The sequence below is a fragment of the Anser cygnoides genome, chromosome Z (genome assembly GCF_040182565.1).
Source record: "Anser cygnoides isolate HZ-2024a breed goose chromosome Z, Taihu_goose_T2T_genome, whole genome shotgun sequence".
NCBI lineage: Eukaryota > Metazoa > Chordata > Aves > Anseriformes > Anatidae > Anser > Anser cygnoides.
In genome coordinates this window covers 59,815,263-59,835,538 of record NC_089912.1, presented here as the reverse complement: position 1 = coordinate 59,835,538, position 20,276 = coordinate 59,815,263, and the positions used below count along the sequence as shown (strand labels likewise).

The 20,276-nt window shown below is 46.0% G+C and overlaps 1 protein-coding gene across 8 annotated transcripts in view; it reads left to right on the top strand.

Annotated features, from left to right (window-relative positions):
* The window catches only part of MYO5B (myosin VB), a 106,223-nt gene that overhangs the window by 80,653 nt on the left and 5,294 nt on the right, over positions 1 to 20,276 (top strand). For 7 of the 8 annotated variants that reach the window (XM_066989135.1, XM_066989138.1, XM_066989136.1 and 4 more), the window contains 13 exons: positions 686 to 823; positions 2,147 to 2,209; positions 6,055 to 6,294; positions 6,831 to 6,928; positions 12,309 to 12,507; positions 12,984 to 13,077; positions 13,870 to 14,013; positions 14,446 to 14,597; positions 14,805 to 14,894; positions 16,806 to 16,956; positions 17,999 to 18,284; positions 19,253 to 19,427; positions 20,164 to 20,244. In XM_066989135.1, coding sequence (XP_066845236.1) covers positions 686 to 823; positions 2,147 to 2,209; positions 6,055 to 6,294; positions 6,831 to 6,928; positions 12,309 to 12,507; positions 12,984 to 13,077; positions 13,870 to 14,013; positions 14,446 to 14,597; positions 14,805 to 14,894; positions 16,806 to 16,956; positions 17,999 to 18,284; positions 19,253 to 19,427; positions 20,164 to 20,244 — 1,911 coding nt within the window. Of the gene's footprint in view, positions 1 to 685; positions 824 to 2,146; positions 2,210 to 6,054; positions 6,295 to 6,830; positions 6,929 to 11,352; positions 11,431 to 12,308; positions 12,508 to 12,983; positions 13,078 to 13,869; positions 14,014 to 14,445; positions 14,598 to 14,804; positions 14,895 to 16,805; positions 16,957 to 17,998; positions 18,285 to 19,252; positions 19,428 to 20,163; positions 20,245 to 20,276 lie in introns of all 8 variants that reach the window. The other variant, XM_066989141.1, reaches the window with a different exon arrangement.

The window sequence follows — 20,276 nt, the reverse complement described above, 5'->3', positions numbered from 1 at the left end:
CATCTCTACGGTGATCCTTCTTCACGAAGCTACTGAAATTGATTGCCCCTTTGCCCTGAGCATTTTCATTCCGATGCATCTTTATGGATGCTTTGCTGGCCAGCACGGTTTCTGTAAGCAGCAATCTCTTAATGCAGAAAAAGAGCAGCATAAATTATTCCCTGGCCGTCAAGAATCAGGTGGAAAAAGGAAAAATGCTTAGCTTACGTTTGCTAGAATAAGCTGATTTTAAACTCCGCTTTCGTGACTTGAGAACATTAATGGAAAAGGGACACATGGAAGAGGGGTGATATTCTGTGTCCCATGTACCACACCTGCAGACATCCCTGCTCCTTTTGCTGGCCGCTCTTCTGTTACTTTCGTGTTTCTGAGGAGCTCTGAGAGCATTTGGTGAAGTCAGCCTTATCTTATAAACCGTGGCTTTAGGTTTTGGCATGATACCCGAGCAAGCACTATTGGCCATGCTCTAATATTAAATGTTCTTGGTGAAGCCAATTAAAAACCGACCAAACAAAAAAAGACCGCTAATTAAAAATGCCTGAACCCCTTCTAGACAAGTATTTATCTTTTTAACTATGGCCTCAAGCAACCAGCTTATCTAATGGACATTCAATAATCAATAATTTATTAAAATGGGTCGACTGGGACATTAAAAATAGTCGTTTAAAGAGGGTTTCTTCTTCAGGAGGCTGGGATGGATAAAGCAGCCATGGACATGAGCCTCTTCCTAAAGCTACAGAAGCGAGTGAGGGAGCTCGAGCAGGAGAGGAAGAAGCTGCAAACCCAGCTGGAGAAGAAGGAGCAAGAAAGCAAGAAAGCCCAGGTAAGAGATGCCTTTTAATTGGTAGGAATAGTTCAGGTTTGTAACTGGCTCTCCTTGGTTGCCTGAGGACACGCGCTGTAGGAGCTGAGTTTTGGGAGCACCAAGGTCACGGAAAGAGGCAGAGAATCCATCGGGGAAATGGAGAGGAACTTTTTTTTTTTTTGGCAGCTGATGACAATTAGACGGGAGAAGAGCTTTTTTTTCTGACAAAATGCTTATAACACATTTAGGACAGTATCTCAAGTGAGCCTAAAGATAGAACGGAAAGCGTTCCAAAGGGTTCTTCGGGAGGCAGTGGAAACCCAAAACACGTTTCAAATCCCACTTCCAGTGGCTTTTGTGACCACATCTGGCAGGGATTCGTCGCAGGCTAAAATAGTACAATAAGTCAGAAATAGCAAGATAGCTGCTAGCAGAGTGTATTTTTCCTTTCCTCTGTATTGCAGGACAGGGGGCTGCCTTTGATATGTTCTTTCTCCCCTATGGAAACAAAGCTCTTTCTATATTTTGGGTAGTTTGCCTGGAAGCCATTTAAACCAAACAAAATAGCTATTAGCCTGATGGTAACTGAGAGGCAGGACTCGGTCCTGACTTGTCACTGAAATCTGAAAATTCATCTCTCTAGAAAATTAGCGAGCTAATTTATGGCACGGAGGGAGCTTTTAATGGCAGTTTGTGTGTAGGTTTTCCCCTGCCATCTGTAACCAGAGCTCTGTGCTTTGTTATAGGGCAGTGTGTGGGGAGATGATGGCTGTGCCTATGGGGTCCTGAAGCAATAAATAGCTGTTATATGAAACACCACGCAAGTGCCATCACTCTTGGTTGCATAATTGAAGTATCCAGGGCTTCTGGTGCTTTGTTTGGCAATTATTTTATTTATCTTCAGTGTGAGATCTATTGCATTTGTCAACAGATACACAGGAGACTCAACAAAATCCTCGGTGGCAATTATTCACTTGGATCGCCAGATATTCCCGCTGATCCTCTCCAGCAGCTTGCAGGGAATGTGTGAAATGGGAAACTTCCCCAGCCTCTCGTTCTTGCTGCAGAGACAGATTAAAAACCTGTCTTTCAGCTGCTTTGGTGACGACCGATCCCCCCCAGCGACTGTCATTCTTTGAAAGCTGCAATAAGCCACAGTTATCAAGATATTAACAAGAGATGAAACCATTTTCTCCCCAAGCAGCCCCAGCCCCTGCTACGTGGAGCTGGGACTCCATCTAATGCCAATTAATAACATTATTCTTGCTGAGCTGGCTGGTTCAGCCAGTTCAGTTCCTCCGGCTGCTCTTTAATACCAATTTCTCTCTTTAACCCCTGCAGGTAATCGAGACGGAGACCAAAATGGCTTCGGACCATGAAGATTTTGCATACAACAGTCTGAAGGTGAGCGAGGAGCTCGTACTTAGTGCTGGCTGGCCGTAGCCAGCTTGTGTCCTCCAAGCTCTTGCCCTGCTCTGCAATCCGTGTCCTTCCCAGGCTCTAAATCCCTATGTGTCTGCCTCCTTCCTTTTCTCCCTGTGACATACAGAGTGACCCAAACCTGCTAGGCTCCTCTCAAAACATCTCTGTGTCGTGTCCTCCTGCTCTATCTGTACCCAAATTGTGGCTTGGCTGTGAGATTAATTCTTGTGTCCTGCTGATCCTTGGAAAACCAGCTTCTGAGATAGGTTTGTAAGGGATTTTTTTCTTTTGTAGTGCAAACGTGCATTTCAGATCCTTCTTCTCTCCCTGTCCCCGTAACAAATGTTGCAATACAAGGAACATACGTCACCCAGGATAACATCATACTAAACCATCTGACAGCAATAACACCCCCTTTTTGCTGTCTGCATCTCCTTAAAAGAACTGGGGAGAAAAATAAAGCAACCAAAAGAAATTAGAGTTGGAAAGGACAATACATTCAACCCTCGCCAAGAGCATACCTCTAGCAGTAGCTTTTTCTGGCACTTTGTCCATCCAGTTTTTAGGCTCGAAACGTGCTGTTTTTGTTGCACTTGCCAGACATGCTGTTTGTGGCTGAGGGAAGCCCTGCTGAGTTTCCTTAGTACCTCTGCGCGGCCCGCTGGAGCAGAAGCATGGCAGGAGCTTTAGGATCATTGCCCAAGTGTCTCCCTGTTGGTTAAACGTGGCCGTGAAGGTTTTAAGTCTGATCTTTGACTCGACCTTGTAAAGCAAAGTGAAGTTGCAGGTTGGAAGGGGAAAACCCTGATGTTGCACTGCAAGAGCTCTTTAGGGATCTCCGGCACGGTGTTTTTTAAGGATCTCCAGCGCGATGTTCTCACTGTGGCTGTAGGAGAATGAGCTGCAGGTTGCAAAAATGAACAACCAGCTCTAAAAGCTTGCTTTAAATCCGTACAGTGCTCTGCGAGAGAAAGACGGACTCTGGTGGACCTGCTCACTATTTTCTGGCAATTCCTCTTTTTATTCTGTATGCTGGGAAGGATGAGCTGGCACTTGACCACAACTCCTTGCTGGGTTGTATCTTGAGGCCAGCAGTTGCACAGACCAGCAGTAGCACGTGGGGTTTGGGGTATAACACACTGGGTGAATTCTGGTCTAGGAGGAACTGTAGAAAAGCCAGGAGCAGTTCCTTCAAATGACATCGTGGCAGGAAACGTATTCCTAAAGGAGAGGATTTTGCATTCCCTATAGATGGGTTGATCTTAGAAAAACCACTAAAAAATAAAGGCAAATACAGCTCACCGGCCCTTTTTCCACTTCTGAATATAGGATGCTGCATAAAGTCCCCATCTGCAGTGAAAAAATAACTTAGAGCTAATTGTGAGTGCTCCTCAAAACTCCCTCCTCCCTCCACGACACGTGCTTCTGTGACTATAGCAAAGCTCTTCCACTCTTCTTGCATGCATTTCTCCTGCTAATTTGCATCTCAGAAATACACGGCTCCTTCGAGAGTCACGTGTAATCAAATTTATTTTTCCCCTGTTGCCAGCTTAAAAAGTTTTTATGTGGAGGAGCTGGGCTGAGGTGTGTAAAAGCTGCACGCGGTGAATTCCTCCTGTGGATGGATATTTAATGGTCTCCTTGCAGGAGAAAACAAGGTGCTGCTGCTCGCGGATGGCTGCATGGGCTTGGGTTTTGCAGCCTGAGCTGTTTCAGACGTGTTCTTGGTCCAGAGTTTCGGGGAGGGGAAGGAGTGAGGCACAGTTTTTGCTTTAGGGAGGCTCATTTGTGTAAGGATTGGGGTGTATTTTTTTTAATAGTGCTGCTAAGGAATGTAAAATACTTGGGTTAACACCGGTATGTTCACAGCAGACATAAATTATGTGTCTAATGGATAAATAGAGTTTTTAGTTGCTGCTGTCCCAAAATGTGCCCAGCCAGGCATTTGATTAGCCATAAAGTAGGGCTGGAGGATGGGAAACTCCTTGTTTATTCTCCTGGGGAGATCCTGATGGCAGGTGTGACCGAGAGTTATGCACGTGCAACACAAAGTTCAGTGAAAAATGTATTTTCTGGATTGCTTTTTCTGGCTGGGGGAGCGGGAACGAACGCACCGAGAAGTCCTTGCACTGACTTTGTGCTCCTAGCAGGAGCAGAAAACATAGTTTGATTTCTCACTCCTCACATAGCTGGGATGTTCTTGAATTTGTAAGCTCATCGCTAAATAAGCATCTATAAAGGGTGGTTTTTTTTTTTACTGTCAAGGTCCAGAAGTAGGAGAGGGGACGAATTGCTGTCACAGCAGCACTAACCTCAGATTTATGTAGGTTCACCCTTCCAGTGCTGCTATCTAGGCATCTTCCTAGATGCCTACAGACAGCCTTTGGAGTTACGAGTGTGGCTGACCTGCAAGAAAAAAAAAGCAAGCGAGGCTTCTCCAGCAAATAACAAAAACCATTTGGGTAGGAAATCAGTTAATGCCTTGCTTCTCCCCCTTCATCTGTCTGAGATTGACCAGAAAAGAGTTCAAAGGGAGTCAATGCTTGAGGTACCCAGCAAGAGTTAAACCCTTCCTGGTGAAGGTTTCCCATCGTGTACACGCTCTCCAAACTTCTTTTAGAAACCCTTGCTGAAAAGCTTGAGCCGTGGTTAATGTGGACGTGGAGGAATTGCTGGATCAGATGGATTTCTTACTATTTTTTTTAATGACAGATGGCATTAAGTACCTTAATATGCTCTGTTAATGATGGTGTTTGCTCAGCCAGGAGCGGGCTGGCTGTCCAGATGCCAGATCAGCTATTCTGTTCACACCTCTGCTGCTATTTATAATTTGTAAGGATTTATAATTGTAACACCCGTTTCCTATGGAAATAAGGTTTGCACAGCTGTGCTAGCTACACTCTGTATAAATTGTATAAACTGCCCCCATCCCCCCCCCAGTCGCTTTCAGATTCATTAGCCAAAGCTGCTAATGAGGTAGATATCCCGTAGTTAACAAGAAAGCTGCGGGATGGGCCAGAAGGCAGTGGGGAGAGAGAAGCACCTGAATCTCCTGGGGGAGAGGTTGTGCTGTTGTAGACGCTGGAGAATCCACACGGAGCTCGGTCCCTAGGGAAGGGGAATCCACGTCAGTCAGAAGCCAGACACCGAGCTAGAGGCTGTCTAGCTGCCCGAATTTGTTATTCCTCTCTCTTCTACTGTCATGAAAAAGCAAACGAGCCCTTCAGTTGTCTCAGCGAAACATCAACGCTCACGCGTCTTTATTCGGGGGGAGCAGTCGGCGTAAAACCTGGACGGCGTCGACCCCGTCTGTCAAATGCCAGCAGCTGACAAGATGCTGGGGAGGGAAAATCCTCCGACTGCAAACGTGATGGGGAGAATTACGGGTTGGGTGACAAAGGAAGATGCAGTGGGAATTCAAACCCAAGGGGATGTTGGCAATGGGAAGGGCCGTGTAAGACTGCACCTTGCGGCTTATCTAAGGAATGCCAGAAATGGATTAAGCATCGTGGGGTTTGGTGGTGATTTCTTGATCAAGAAGGAAAAGGGGCAGAGAGGAAAAAATGCGTTTGGGTTCTCTACTGGGTTGATTTTGTGTTTTAAAATGGTGTCAATGAATAATGTCAATTCTCCTCTGTGTCACCACGTAACATTAAATAGCACCAGGCTATTGATTGCAGCAAAAATCTTTTCTGAAGGCTGATTTGGGTAGGAATTGATGGTTCAGCTGGGATCATCAGCACGAGAGGCATCTTAGAAGCAGATGAGGCAGTCGACCCGTTGCTCGGCACTTTAGCTAAATCTTGTAATGGCTTGGTGTTTTCCAGAGACAAGAGCTGGAGTCGGAGAACAAGAAGCTGAAAAACGAACTTAATGAGCTGAGGAAAGCTATCGCAGACCGAGCAACCCAGAACAACTCTTCCCACGACGTTCAGGACAGTTACAATCTCTTACTGAATCAGCTGAAGTCGGCCAACGAGGAGCTGGAAGTGCGGAAGGAAGAAGTGCTCATCCTGAGGTCGCAGATAATGAAGGCAGCCCAGCAGAAAGAGCCGGGCAAAAATATGGTAAATGAGAGGATAATGGGATTTCTTCTGCTTTTTCCCATTCCGTCAAAACGGTGACATTTTGTGACAACCGGCCTATTCAGGAAGGAAACGAGATGGTGGAAAATTGTTTCTGGACCAAATTCTGATCGTGTGATGCTGGTGCAGTTGTAGTGTCTCTACTGGCATACAGGCAAGGGAAGAGCTTGACCCATCTCATGAAGGCTTTTTTATTTAGAGCCCGTTATGACCGAAGGGTGTATTTTCTGATACTCTCGCTTGGGTTTTTTAATTCACCACTTTATCATCCCCTGAGGTTTTAGTATGTTTTTGTGTTTCGGGCCACACACAGGCACTCCTGATCTCCCTCCCGAGTTCTCTTCATCCTCGTTCCATCTGCTGATCCCTGCTGTTGCCCGCTTGCGTGTATGAATTTGTAGGAACCCTCTAGTCCGAGGGAGCTCTGTTACATGTGGGACTTGTTCAATTTTGGGAACCTTGAAAGACTGAGGGATGTTCAGGAGGTCACGCTGCTGTGTTTTTTGTGTCGAATTTAGGAGACCCTCACCAGCCCTGCCAGCTGGCCCAACAGTGACAAGCACATCGATCAGGAGGACGTGCTCGAGGCCTACCAGGGGATATGCGAGACGAACCGGTAAGCGTGGCCCAAACCCTTCCAGCAGTTTGAAGGGCTGAGAAAAGCGTGAGAGACGGGATCCGGTCCTAAATTACCAAAACGTTTTGGAGAATTAGAAGCTTCTGGGTTCTGTTCTGGGGCTGGGGAAAAGGACAGGCCATAAAGATGGGACTGAAGATGCTGGTCTCCTCGTGGGTGAGGTGCCCTTGTCTTTGGGCGAGTGCCTCCCCAAGGGAAGGCAGATGTGAGACGGGTGGAAAAGCCAACGTGGAAGTGAGCAAAACTGGATTCGGGCTTGTATTGGGGGAGAGCAAAGGCAGGGATTGTGCTGGTAAGTTAGGGGTCTGTTTGAAGAGCTCCTGAGTGAGTGGTTTAGGGGAAAGCTTCCCTCTCTCCCAGCCTCTTTCCTCTCCCTCTGGCTCAGCCCTGATTTGGGGAGGGCTGAGCTTTCCCATTCTTCTGCTTCTGTGGCTGAAAAACTCACCGAAGCAACAGCTGAAAACCAAAACTCCTCTTCCAGTGCATAAACAGTAGCAAGAAGGAGGATTTGGAAAAATTGAGTTACTCATTTCGAGCAACTGCTCATGCTGTGCTGGGAAGGAATTTGTCACCACCTGTCTGTATGGTACCGGAGGGTTTATACTGTGAGGCATTAAATCAATCCTTGCCACTATCCAGGAGGATATAAAGTAAAAAGATAGTGTCCTGCAAGAAGACAAAATTACATAGATTAAACCGCAAAGTCGTATGTAAAGTAAATGTTTATTTTCCCGCATGGGAATTGAATCTTTATCTCTTTTCTCTACCTGTTTGTTTGACAAATACAGATATTTCCTACACAGTTTGCATTCAACGAGGTATTTGGAGGACGTAACCGTTGTGGATTAATGGCTTTTAACAAACACAGGGTGCTTTGCCACTTTGTAAACTGGCTGCAGTAGGTTGTTAGCACACCAGGCTGGCAGAGGCCGTGACTTAATTAGGATAAAAAAAGTGTGATGGGGAATCGTTTGTGGGTTTTTTTTTTTTTTTCACTTTGTTGTTACTGAATATTTGCGTTCCTAAAGTGAACTTGCTGAGCAAACTTTTAGCCCTCCTGCGGAGTAGGGATGAGGAGATTGATTGAAATAGTTTGCAGACCTAACTGCTGCAGTGAGGATGGAATCAAGCTCAGAAATCACCAGAAATGCTCAAACCATCCGATTTTCCACGATACTATGAATCTCTTTCCTTGCAAGTGCACGAGTGAGCTGCAATTTAAAAATTCATGCGATGACCTCGGCAGTTTTTCGTCTCTTGAGGTTTGGGAGGGGAAATCTGCAGTCTCCAGGCTCCGTTTCCTATTACCCTCGTTTGCCTTTAATGTGAAGCTGGGCTGGAGAAACAGCTCCTGTAACGTGGTAGCAGCAGCTCGAGGTATGATCGTCCAGGTTTTTGGTGGTGATTTATCCAGCAGCTTGTAAATCATCACCAGCTTCCCCGTGCTATGGTTCCCTGTGCATTCGTTTGGATATCGGGTAGGTTTATAAGCTGTAGGCTGGAGCTGATGGCAGTAAAACACGAAAACAAATGCTCAGGGAGCACGGGCTGTTGTTTTGGGGGATATAAATTAACATTCCCTCCCCCCAGCACCAATCTGAAAAAAAAAAAAAAAAAACCAACACAACTGCTTTCTCTTTAATCTTCATCAATAAATAAATATTTCAACGAGAAGCTTTTCTGGTGGGATTGCAATTCTGAAGTGGGATTGCAATTCGGAAGTAGGATTGATGAGCACGAGCCACTTTTTCAGTGAGTATTTCCATTTCTCTTTACCGTGATATCTCTCACTCTCACCCCTAACCAAAGGGGATGCTCTGACCGCTGGGGCAAACCTGCGGGTCACTCCTAGCTTGGAGTCATCGTATCTCAGCTGTTTAGGCTGGGACAAGCGTGGCTTTATTTTGGTGAGCGTGCCAAATTTCACTGAATTCACCGAATGCCTGATTCATCTGGGAATTTAAATACAGCAGGAGGAAACCGGGAAAAGCTGCCAAGTGCTGCTAACCCAGCCCATGGAGCGGTTCTGTTTCTCCCTGCTGCTCTTGAAGGAAACCCTTTGATGCCAGGTCAAGGGGAAGCTTGAATTAAAAGCAGCCCCTTGTAAATGCAGTGAACTCAGCTTTTTTTTTCCCTCTTTTTTTTTTTTTTTTTTGACTTTCAGCAGCTAAAGAACAAAGCATCAAGTGAGTTTCCAGCTAATTTTCTGCTTCAACAACAGAGCGTAAACCTCAGTAGTCTCTTTGTTCCCCATTTTAGTTCTTGGGATCTTTCTTTCAAGGCTGTTTGATCTTGCTGGGAACACAGAGCCTACGAAAGACCAGGTGATGATGTTAGAGATAAGCGCAGCGTGCATGTTTAATCCAAAACAAATCTGCATTTTCAAGCGAAATGCCCCTTACTCTTAAGATGACAATGATCTGAAGACGATAAAAATGAACATCCCTGGGGTTTGGTACGCTCGCATCTCCTTTAAACTACTTGCATCAGGCTACACGGAGGGAAGGGAGGCACCTGGGGCAGGAATTCCTCTCCCTTGCAAGAACCCAGCTTGCCAAATTCAGGTTGCCTGCTGCTCTTCTAGGTGTGTATCTCCAGTCCATAAAGGAGAAACAAGACTTTGTGAATTGCATCCTTTCAATCCATTTCAGGCTTGTTTGAGTGAAGCATCTAGCATTTTAGGAAATGATTACGGCACGCGCGCTAATTAATCTAGTTAGCAAGAAAGGACCCCTATTGACTTTTCATGCCCTGGTCAATATGAACGTCTGGGAGAAGGGAATCTCAATGATTTGTAAGTCGGTGCCACGTTGATGAATACAAACCAAATGTTTATTTCCCAGGGCAGTTTCATCTTAGTATAATTGCACTCCCTTGAATTCCCAGGCTATTGACTTGTAACGCAATCTGAGGACCTTTCCTGGGTTTTTGCTTGTTTTCAATGTCTAAATACATGTTCTGTTAGGGTCATCTGGACAACAAAAGACCTGACTAATAGACTAATGCAAACCAGACCAATAAAACTTCCCCCCGTATCTGTCGGACCACAGATCCTTTTGGAAACCTGCGATGCATGGGTAAAAATCGGGTTTTAATCAAAATTCATACGTGTGGCTTTACCAGATGGATCGGCCAGAAGAGTTGGCTGGTGTTGAACTGCCACTCCAGGACAGCAGCAGCGAGGCGCTTCCTGGGTCCTTCTGTGGCAGTGCCACAACGCCCCCAAACCTCTCTAATTCCCCATATAGGGCTGATTAATGTCCATTATTGAGGTTTGCATCAGCAAGGGTGGATTCAAAGGCTTATCAGTCCAGGCTACAAGGGAACAGGTGACTTCAGTTGGCCTCCACTAGCAGTGCTGCATCCAGTGGTCCCACAGCGGTGCTCGAAGCGAGAAAATTGGATCTCATATGGATGCAAGAGAAGCTGGGGAAACAAATATCCAAGGGGGGTTTGGACCCGAGGCTGCACTAAAAAAAAAGGCTGATGTGTTTGGCTTGATGACTGAGGAAACCCTTGACTGAAATATATTCGGTTTTAGACCAGTGATATTTTCTGTAGAAGGAAGGAAATAGATGTCTTTTGCTTGATCAGAAAAATGTATTATTAGTGAAATGTGCCAGGGTACAGACGGTCTGGAAGAGAAAGGGGTGAAATTCCCACTTATGAGTGAGATGTTTCAAGCAGGGCTGGATGAAATACCCAAAAATATATTAGGAGGTACGTGAGCAAATAGCCCTTCCCTTTAGTCCTCGGCTTCGCTTTGCCAGACCCGTAGAGAGGTCTGCAAGAACTGAAGTGGTATAGAAGTACCAGCCACCCTTATTTTGGGGCGATCTTGAACCTGGTTCCTTGTTTTGTAACCTGAACAAAGGGAGAAATCCCATCTGTGGGGTGTTCCGTGTACAGATCGAAATATGTTTTGTAGGGTGGTGGGAAAAGAGCTCAAGCCGTATAGATTTGCAGACAGAATGGGTAAGGGATGAGGAGGAAGAAAATAGGTCCAGCTGCTGTAAATACGCTTTAATTTAGGACGCCTCCAAGCCATCCAGGGGAAATGGGATAGCCAAAACCCCGTGGGCTGCTTTGAAAATGGGGAGTTTGCTGTTGGTGTGCAATAAAAATTGGGAAAATGGGTCTGTTTGCACTGAAATTTTAACGTGGATTTGAACTAGCTGCCGTGGCTCGGGCTTCCCAGCTTTTTCTTGCAATCACGCGGGAAACGATTTGGAAATGAAACTCAGGCTTTCACGTCCAGAGATTGGACAAAATACAACGTAACGCAAGTGTGCTTAAAAAAAAAATTAAAAAATAAGGGTTCTGCTCTTCTTCCCCTTCTGTTTCAATTGACCTTTTGTCTTTCTCTGTCCTCTTGTTTCCTTTTTTCTGTCCTTTATTTCTAGCAAGACTGAGGACTGGGGTTATCTCAACGAAGATGGAGAGCTCGGCTTGGCTTATCAAGGTTTAAAGCAAGTTGCCAGGTCAACCGCTTTCTTTTTTGCCCCTCTTCTTCCTCTCCCCCTTTCACTTTCCGTTTCATTTCTTTCTTTTCCTCCGCCTGTTGCCCTCCGTGGGAGGAGCTGGAGGGGGGATATCTGAAGAGGGGGGATCTGAGACCCTCCTCTGATCTTTAAGATTTTAAATTTTTTCATAAAAAATGTTAAATGAGCTGATTGAAAACACTATTTAGAAGAAAAGTCATCATAACCTTTTGTATATCATCTAAAGCAGTCACACCTAGAGGGGTCGGGGTAAAACCAGGCAATAACGGGGAAAAATAAATGGTGATTCCTTTACTTTTCAAAGGAGGAGCCCAAGTTCGCAGAAGGAACACGTTCTTGAGGGTAGCTCATAGTTAATCCGAACGCACACGAAGAAATAAAATGAAAATTAGGCACTTAATACTTATTTCATGGCGGGCCTGTATTTTCCGAGCCTATTAAGGATATAAATTCCTGACAACATGATTACAAGGCTGGGTGCATTATTGTCTGTGTTTATATAGTTGGAAAAGATCCTTTTGTATCTCTGGCTGGAAAATGGAGGTTGCGAATGGGTTGTACAGATCTTTAAAAATAAAAAACAACCGCAACAAAACCCTACAAAGAAACATGTTTAATAAGGAAGTTCTGTTTTTTTTTTTCCCTTTCCCATCTTCTTTCAAAATTGTTTCATCTCCAGTAGAGTAAATGAGAGATTAATGTGAGTTATAGCCACACTACCCCCTTTGTTTCATTTTTATAGGGAGGTTGACTGGAAATATCTCCCATGTTGGCTGATTTTGAAGGATCTTGACTCAAACAGCGGATACTGCCCCGATACGGAAATAAATTCCTGATGGCTTTGCTCCTTTTCTCAGGTTGCTGGAAGCACAGCTCCAGGATCAGAGAAGAGAGCACGAAGAGGAGGTGGAAGCTCTGCAAAACCAGGTGGATGCGATGAAAGAAGAGCTGGAAAAACAGCAGCAGGCTTTCCTGCAGACCCTGCAGCTCTCCCCGGAGGCTCAGGTGGAGTTTGGACTGCAGCAGGAAATTACACGGCTCACCAACGAAAACCTGGTAAGAGACTGCTGAGAAGGCACAGAAGAGACAGGGAACGTGAAGGGGAGGCACCTGGGGGTCTTCCAACCCTCCTAAAATCTCCGCAGGATCCTTCAGCATCTCCCCCTGGTGCTGCTGGTGCACTTTGCAGCATCAATCCCCTTGAGCTGTTTGGTGCCAAAGGCTTTTGTCGCTCCTGTGTCCTTTATTCTTTTTTTCTGAGCCTGCCTACGTGTGGCACTGCCTACCAGAAGAGATCAGCGAAGTTGCTGGTGGCCCCTCTGCTCTGTGATTAGGCACTAAGGCAATGTCAGCCTTTCCTTTTGCTTCTAGTAACACAATTTTCCTCTATCAAAACGCTCGTATCGCGTGTTACTGATACACAGACCAGGCTGTGAGCTCCTGGCTGCTAGTGACTCCGACCTCAAACTCACCCCAAATGAGTTGTGCTTGTTCTTTTTATTTTTAAACCCTCTGCGTCTTCCGTTTTCCAGGATCTTAAAGAATTGCTAGAGAAGCTGGAAAAGAATGAAAAGAAGCTGAAGAAGCAGCTGAAGATTTACATGAAGAAGGTCCAAGATTTTGAAGGTGACTTGGCTGGTGGTGGGGGGGGAACAGCACTCTGTTTTGGCTGCTTGGGCCAGCCTTGGAGGCTGCAGGTTTCCTTTCCTACCCCCCTTTCTTTCCCCCCGTTCTCTGTTGATGCTGTGATTAATCACAGAACCCCGTTCTCATGAGCTGATCTCTGAAAACGAGGCATTAAGGGAAATTAAGCCGAATAACTGGCGAATTTCCACGGCTGGCACAGCTGTTCTTTGTCAGTGTGCTTTGCATGCAGCAGGCTGATGGTTCCTTCTATACACGCGTGCTGGTCTCTTCCATTTTATTAACATTTTATGGGTGCACAGTGCTTAATATTGTGCCTTTGTGGTACTTAGTTGGGCTTTACAGCCAGCCTGAAGCTGAGATGCTTAGGTATTTTTCATTGCCTGGCTTTTTTTTTCCTCCCCCTCCATGAAAATGATGCATTAAAAAGTTTCCCATGGGGTTACCGGTTACCACCTTCTAACTGCAGCCTGTAGTTCCTTGGAAAACAGCAAATGACTTCATCTTTTACTCTTTAGGTCTGACTTCTGGGCTCGCTCTTTCTTTCAGTAGACTGGTAATTCAAGATGTTGTAACTCAGGACCTGCTTCTCTGAATTTTTATAGGTCTGTCTAGGCTAAAGGTTTTATTGGAAACTTTCTATAAAAGACAGTGGCCTGCTGCCTGCTCTAAGGCCGATGAATTTTGGAAATCTGGGACAAGATGCTTTACAAATAGTCCTCGGTCACCAGATGCTAATTTTCACCCTCGTTTCACCCTCCCTTCTCCTTACAGCGTATCAAGCCATGGTCCCGGAGGAGAGGAGACATCACGAGCGTAACAGGCAGGTTGCTGTCCAGAGGAAGGAGAAAGATTTTCAGGGGATGCTGGAATATTACAAGGAAGATGAGCCGCTCCTCATCCGAAACCTCATCACAGGTGAGGAATTTGCTCTGCTCTTGTCCGGCTCCTCGTGCTCTCACCTGGGAGAATTTGTAAATTTGACATCTCAAAACAGGCACGGTTTTTCTCAAATGAATCCTTCCTAGGGCCGCGTGTTTATGGTGATGACAGTTTTGGCAGGCAAAGCTGTGTGTTGCCTTACCAAGCAGATAACTGGCATGGATATGATCCTTAGGGGTAGAAAAAAATGGAAAATGCAAAAAAAGGAGGCTGTAGATCCCAGAGCAAGCAGCAACTGATGAGCCTGAGAGAGCAGCAGAGAGGGATACAAGTTGCAGAGCCAAAATCTTAGCATCCTCAGGGGCGGGGGAAGAAGAGTTCGCCTGGGTACATCTGCTCAGGTGTTTCTGCTTCACCTGGCACCAGCAAATTTTAAGAGGATTTAAAAATAAATGTCAAACCTTCTAGATCTCAAGCCCCAGGCAGTGTCTGCTACCGTTCCCTGCCTTCCTGCCTACATCCTCTACATGTGCATCAGGCACGCGGATTACATCAACGACGACCAGAAAGTGCACTCCTTGCTCACCTCCACCATCAACGGCATTAAGAAGGTGCTGAAGGTAGGCGTTGGCTTCCTCTGTCTTAAAATGGTTGTAAACCACGTCAAAATGTCTGATGTTCAGCTCCCGTTGTGGTTTTCAGACCCGGTCACGCTTGAAACGATAGCTTCAAGATCTAGGTGGCAAGACTCCAAGCCATTTTGTCTTGCTGTGCCAGCTGCCCCCGTCGAAGGAGGGCCTCACGTGTATTTCATTTTGCTCCTCCAGAGACACAACGACGACTTTGAAATGACGTCCTTTTGGTTGGCGAATACGTGTCGCCTCCTGCACTGTTTGAAGCAGTACAGCGGAGATGCGGTAAGAAACTCGTAGCTGATCTGAAATGTTTTGGCATTCCTTCCGGGGGTGGTGTTCAGGTCCCCTGGGTCCTGGTGGCTTTGCTCTGGCAACGATTTGGGGTCATCTCTGACTTCCCTCCTTTCTTCTATTTGGATATAACGTGAGGCTGCTCCTAACAGAAGTCCGTGGGGCACTGCACACAGACAAGATGTTTGGAAGAAGAAACCAGCAACCTTGTAATGCACTTTTTCTGGATGATCCCCAGAAATTTTTGAGTTTCAAAGCCAGTCGTGCTATTTGATCTGTCAGAACAGGGGATTTCCTTCTGGTAGGCTGCTCTTGAAGGCCGTTTCCCTCAGTTTGGTAGGTCCCACAGCTTTTCTTTAACCAAGATTTTCAGACGAGGAAAAATGTTCCAAATCTTGCAATATTTTTGTGAGTGTTTCTATTGCTTTTTCCTGTTCAGCTAGTTCAAAATAACAACACTTACTCAAACCATAATATTTCAGAAGGAAATCCTCTCGTTTCTTGCCACCTCAGTGTTTCATCTTTCAGTTCTTTCCTTTATTTATAGCCATATCTGATCCCTTCTGACAAAATCAGATCATCACAATCCTCTTGGTACGTTACACACCGCCATCCTTATAGCCATACGCTGTTGGTATTAAAATTTGTAGCATCACCCAGTTATGTAGTTTGTCATTCAGTCGTGACTCGTGCTAGATGCATTGAGCAATCAAGCTTTAGGAGTAAAGAAAAATAGAGAATTTAAAGCAAAGTTTTCAAGCAACCAAATTTAAAAATTCAGATCATTCATGTGACGATGACCTCTGAGTCCTCTGGACCTCTGAGTTTTAAATGAAAGAGTAAAATTATGTAGTTAATACTCAGTTTATGCTCTAGTTTGCCCTCTTCTGCCTAGATAACAACATTACATTTAAACAAAATCCTGCTCCAGAAAACAGCAGGGGAAAAAAAAAAACTTTAAATTTCACATTCTTTGCCATGATTTGCTGTGTTAGCTGAAGCAGCTGTTTATAAATCCTTTTAGTATTACCTGTAGTTTGAAATCCATCCGATTTTTTTTTTTTAAAAATATGTTTGAAAGAAAAACCCAAGCTAAATTCAGCAGAGCACTCCTATTAGTCAGGAAAACTGATGTATCTTGAGTTGATTTCAGAATTTGCATATTGTATTTTTGCATTTTGCCAGTCGGCAAACAACGAAGCAGTCGCACACCTCTTGTTTTGACACAGAATTGATAAGAGCATATAAACAGGCAATTACAGTGGCTGTGTTAATTACATAATTGTGTCACGTTTGCCTCCGCCAGCAGAGTTGGCATTAATGTGTAAGCCCAGAACTCAAGGCTGCAGCATCCATTTGCGGCATCAGAAATCTGCTGGGTTTTCAGCAAGAGGCAGGGAAAAAATCAGCTACGAGGGAGATTTCGGAACTTCAGAACGGTTGAAAATGTTGTCAAAAAACATCAGCACGTGGTTATCTTTTTTTTTTTTTAATTATTTTCTAAAATTTTAGCCTCAAAATAATCGGTCTCACAACTAATTGTGACTCCCAGGGATAAGCAAATGTTTCCCAAGGGACTGCGGAGTCACTTTTAATTTCATTTCTATATTGAAAATTAATACAGATGTGGTTTTTCTTGCTAAAGATAAAATGAAGAAGTATCATTTAATGATGCTTTTTTAGCCTTCCTAGTTATAATTTATGACTGAGATAATCACACGTGATTTATGACTCTTGATTTCTTTTCCTATAATAGAGTTTCAAAATGCCCCCTGGTAACATATCTGGACGTGTTATGCTCTAAGGTGTTTTGTATTTCTTAATTTTTAATACGTACGGTTATTTTACTGGACTGCAGAGGGTTGGAATAACAAAACCAGATGTCTTAATCTTCTTCCTCAGGGTTTTATGATGCAGAACACGCCGAAGCAGAACGAGCACTGTCTCAAAAACTTCGACCTGACCGAGTACCGCCAGGTGCTGAGCCATCTCTCCACCCAGATCTACCAGCAGCTCATCAAGGTAGCGGAGGGCATACTGCAGCCCATGATCGGTAAGTTCCCAAAACGTTAGCTTTTAGGAGTGTTTTGTTTGTTCGTTTGGGTGGTTTGCTGCAGTTACATACTCCACAAGTGTTCTTCAGTCCTTTGTGCGGTGCGAGCAAGACTTCTTCCCAAAGGAAAAGCCTGCAGAGGCGCATGTTAGGGAAGAGAAACGAAAAGGTCCTCACGTTAGCAGTGTCCTGGAGTGGAGGAAGCAGACCTGAAAATAAGAATATGCGCTAGAGAGGAGTTTTTATCCCCAGCGATGGAAAATAGCTCCTTCCTTTCCGTTTGGGAGGTAGGGACAGAGGGGAGGTGGCGCTGGTGGTTCTCTACAAATGCTCTTCCCCTGCAGGTTTGCGGCTAAGCTTTTTATGGGCGGAGAAACTTATAAGGAGAGAGGAAAAGAAATGAAAGAGAAGATGAAGAACATCTGGTTTGCTTCGCAAGGGCGAATCAGTATGAGAAGGGTCATCTCCTCAGCTAAATCTGGCCTCCTCCTTGCTGAGCTCATGGCGGGGGCTGTTCTCAGCGCTTTCCATCTCACAGCTGGAGAGCTGCTGGTATTTTCCTCGAGCTCACAGCCTGGACCCCGCTAAAGCTGGGACTCTTTCCCTTCGCCCTCTGAGCGTCATTGCACACGCTCTGGCTGTATCTGACAGCGTTACCTCCTACCACGGCTGCATATGCCCTGCTCCTTGCAGAAAAAGTTGTCGTGTTCAAGTATCAGCGAGCCAGGCTGTAAGAATTTGTGACGTTTAATCTGTCTTCGTTTAATCTGTCCTCATTTCTCCGAGTTCTCTGCGCCAATTAAGGCTCTGTGGTAGGTGTAGAGGGAGAATTGATTACAGCTCGAAGAGTTCCTGCAGCGTGGTAACTTATTTCTGAGTAGTAAGGCCAAGGAAAAAAAAAAACCATGATCTTGCAGGTATTCTGTATGCTTCAGCTATGTCATCCTACCACAGATAACTAGCAGTGCATGGATCTGTTCTCCTTTCAGACCTCTAGTGATTATTAAATGGTCGTCTCCGCTAATTTTTTCCCCTTTTTCAGTGTCTGGGGTGTTGGAATATGAGAGCATCCAGGGGCTTTCGGGAGTGAAACCGATGGGCTACCGGAACCGCTCGTCCAGCATGGAAGACGGCGACAACTCCTACAGCTTAGAGGCCATCGTTCGCCAGCTCAACACGTTCCACACCACCATGTGTGAGCACGGCCTGGACCCCGAGATCATCCAGCAGGTCTTCAAGCAGCTCTTCTACATGATCAACGCCGTTGCCTTGAACAACCTCCTGCTGCGGAAGGACGTCTGCTCCTGGAGCACGGGCATGCAGCTAAGGTGAGACGAGGGATCGGGCTCAGGATGGGCCCGCTTAAGTAAATTTTGTTAATTTCCTAAGCGGGAAATGAATTCTGAATTAAAATCATTTTGCAGAGGTTATCTCCGGGGTGTGCTTTCCCCACGCTTGCCTCACCCCGCCAGAGCAGGAAGGCTGCACATCCACCGGAGGGGATGCAGGATGGGTTGCTTAATGGGATGGAGGAGCCTCCTCGGTTCCCTCCCAGTGCCACGTCTTTTCTTTTTAATCCAGCAAGCACTCAGAGGCTCCGATTCTGCAGGTGGATGCTAAAGGCAGGCCCCTGTTGCTGTGTGTGAAGGGCTACAGACCTCACGGGAGCTGTAGGCAAGCGGCAGAGTGGGGACGGGGCTGGGATCCAGGACCCGTGTGCCCCAATCCTGTCTCAACGCGGTGTTGAGATGAGGACTGAAATCCCAAAGGGACAGCTCGTGCAAGCCTGCCAGGAAAAGGTCATCAATATTTATTAGCCCTGGCATAAATCTATCAACTTCCTTCTCACTGTAAATGATTTAAACCTTCCCTTTGCCACCCTTTCCCCATCCCACATGGGATTCTTTGCGTGCTGCTCTTCAGCCTGAGAGTGGGTGCAGACAGATATTGTCAAAGGTACTCGGGTACCTCGCAGGATTTTGTTAGTGCTTAGAAGCCCGTTAGGAGCTTATTTTTTTTAGGGGCTTATAAAATTTGGATGTATCTGAGTGCTGTAGGAAATGACATCCCTTGTGTTACGTGGCTCATCTATTTCTAAGGTACACAGAGCATAAATTTTGCTTTGAGCTGTGGAGTATTAAGCTTTGCTCTGGTTGTCTTATGCCATGTGAATCACAAATATGCCTCAAAAATCCCAATATACCAACGCTGCAAGATACCCTTAAGCCTCGTGAGTGATTTCTGAGATGCTACGTCTTACCTCGCAGCTCGCCTCTTCCCTTTGTTGCTCCCCCAGGTTTAACATAAGCCAGCTGGAGGAGTGGCTGCGTGGCAAGAACCTGCAGCAGAGCGGAGCCCCACAGACTTTGGAGCCCTTGATTCAGGCAGCCCAGCTCCTGCAGCTGAAAAAGAAAACCTCGGAAGACGCCGAGGCCATCTGCTCCCTGTGCACAGCGCTCACGACGCAGCAGGTGGGGAACAGGAGGGTGCGCGCCAGGAATCAGGGCAGGTGCCGCCCCAAACGAGCGTGTCTCCAGTTCGCTCCTCGCACCCTGCCTGTGAGCAGGATGGAGCCCTCGGCGTGGGAACGCTGCGAGGCAACTTCTGGCCGCCCTGCTGGGCGTTTGGTGCCCGCAGAGTCCGGCGTAACCAGGGCAAGGCCAGCGATCTGCTGCAGGAACCACGGGGATAATCCAGCAGCTTGGGGATTTAGCGGAAAAACACCTGGAGATCGTTCCTAGGCGCTAACAGTGCTGCTGAGCCGCCAGCGACTCTCCGGTGTGAAGTAGATAGGTTCAGAGGAAGCTTTCAAAAGCCAGCTCGTGGTACAAGCCAGACCTTTTAGGTTTTATGGCAGGCCATAAACCCACCTGTTGTCTTGCTGGGCTCTTAACCTGCGGGTTGCCCTGCACAGATTTGTGTTGGGGGACCGAGGAACCAGCGTGATAATCGTGCTGTCTCCTAGGCAAACAGGCATACTGTAAGCAATGCTTATAAATGTGCAGAGCACACCACATCTCTCCCTCTACGTGTAAATTTAGCTACTGTATTTCATCAGTTCTGTGCAGATTTCTCCCAGTTCTGCTCCTCAGTGAGGTCATGGGAGGTTTGCTACGGCCATGCCTTGGCAAAATGTTAGCGGTGCTCCGTGGTATGGAAAATTTTGGCTTCTTACGATTGCCTGTAATCCTATTTTGTTTCCAACAGATTGTAAAGATACTTAATCTCTACACTCCAGTGAATGAGTTTGAAGAACGGGTGACAGTAGCTTTCATACGAGACATACAGGTAAATCAGAAGGCTACGAAATGGAAGAGACA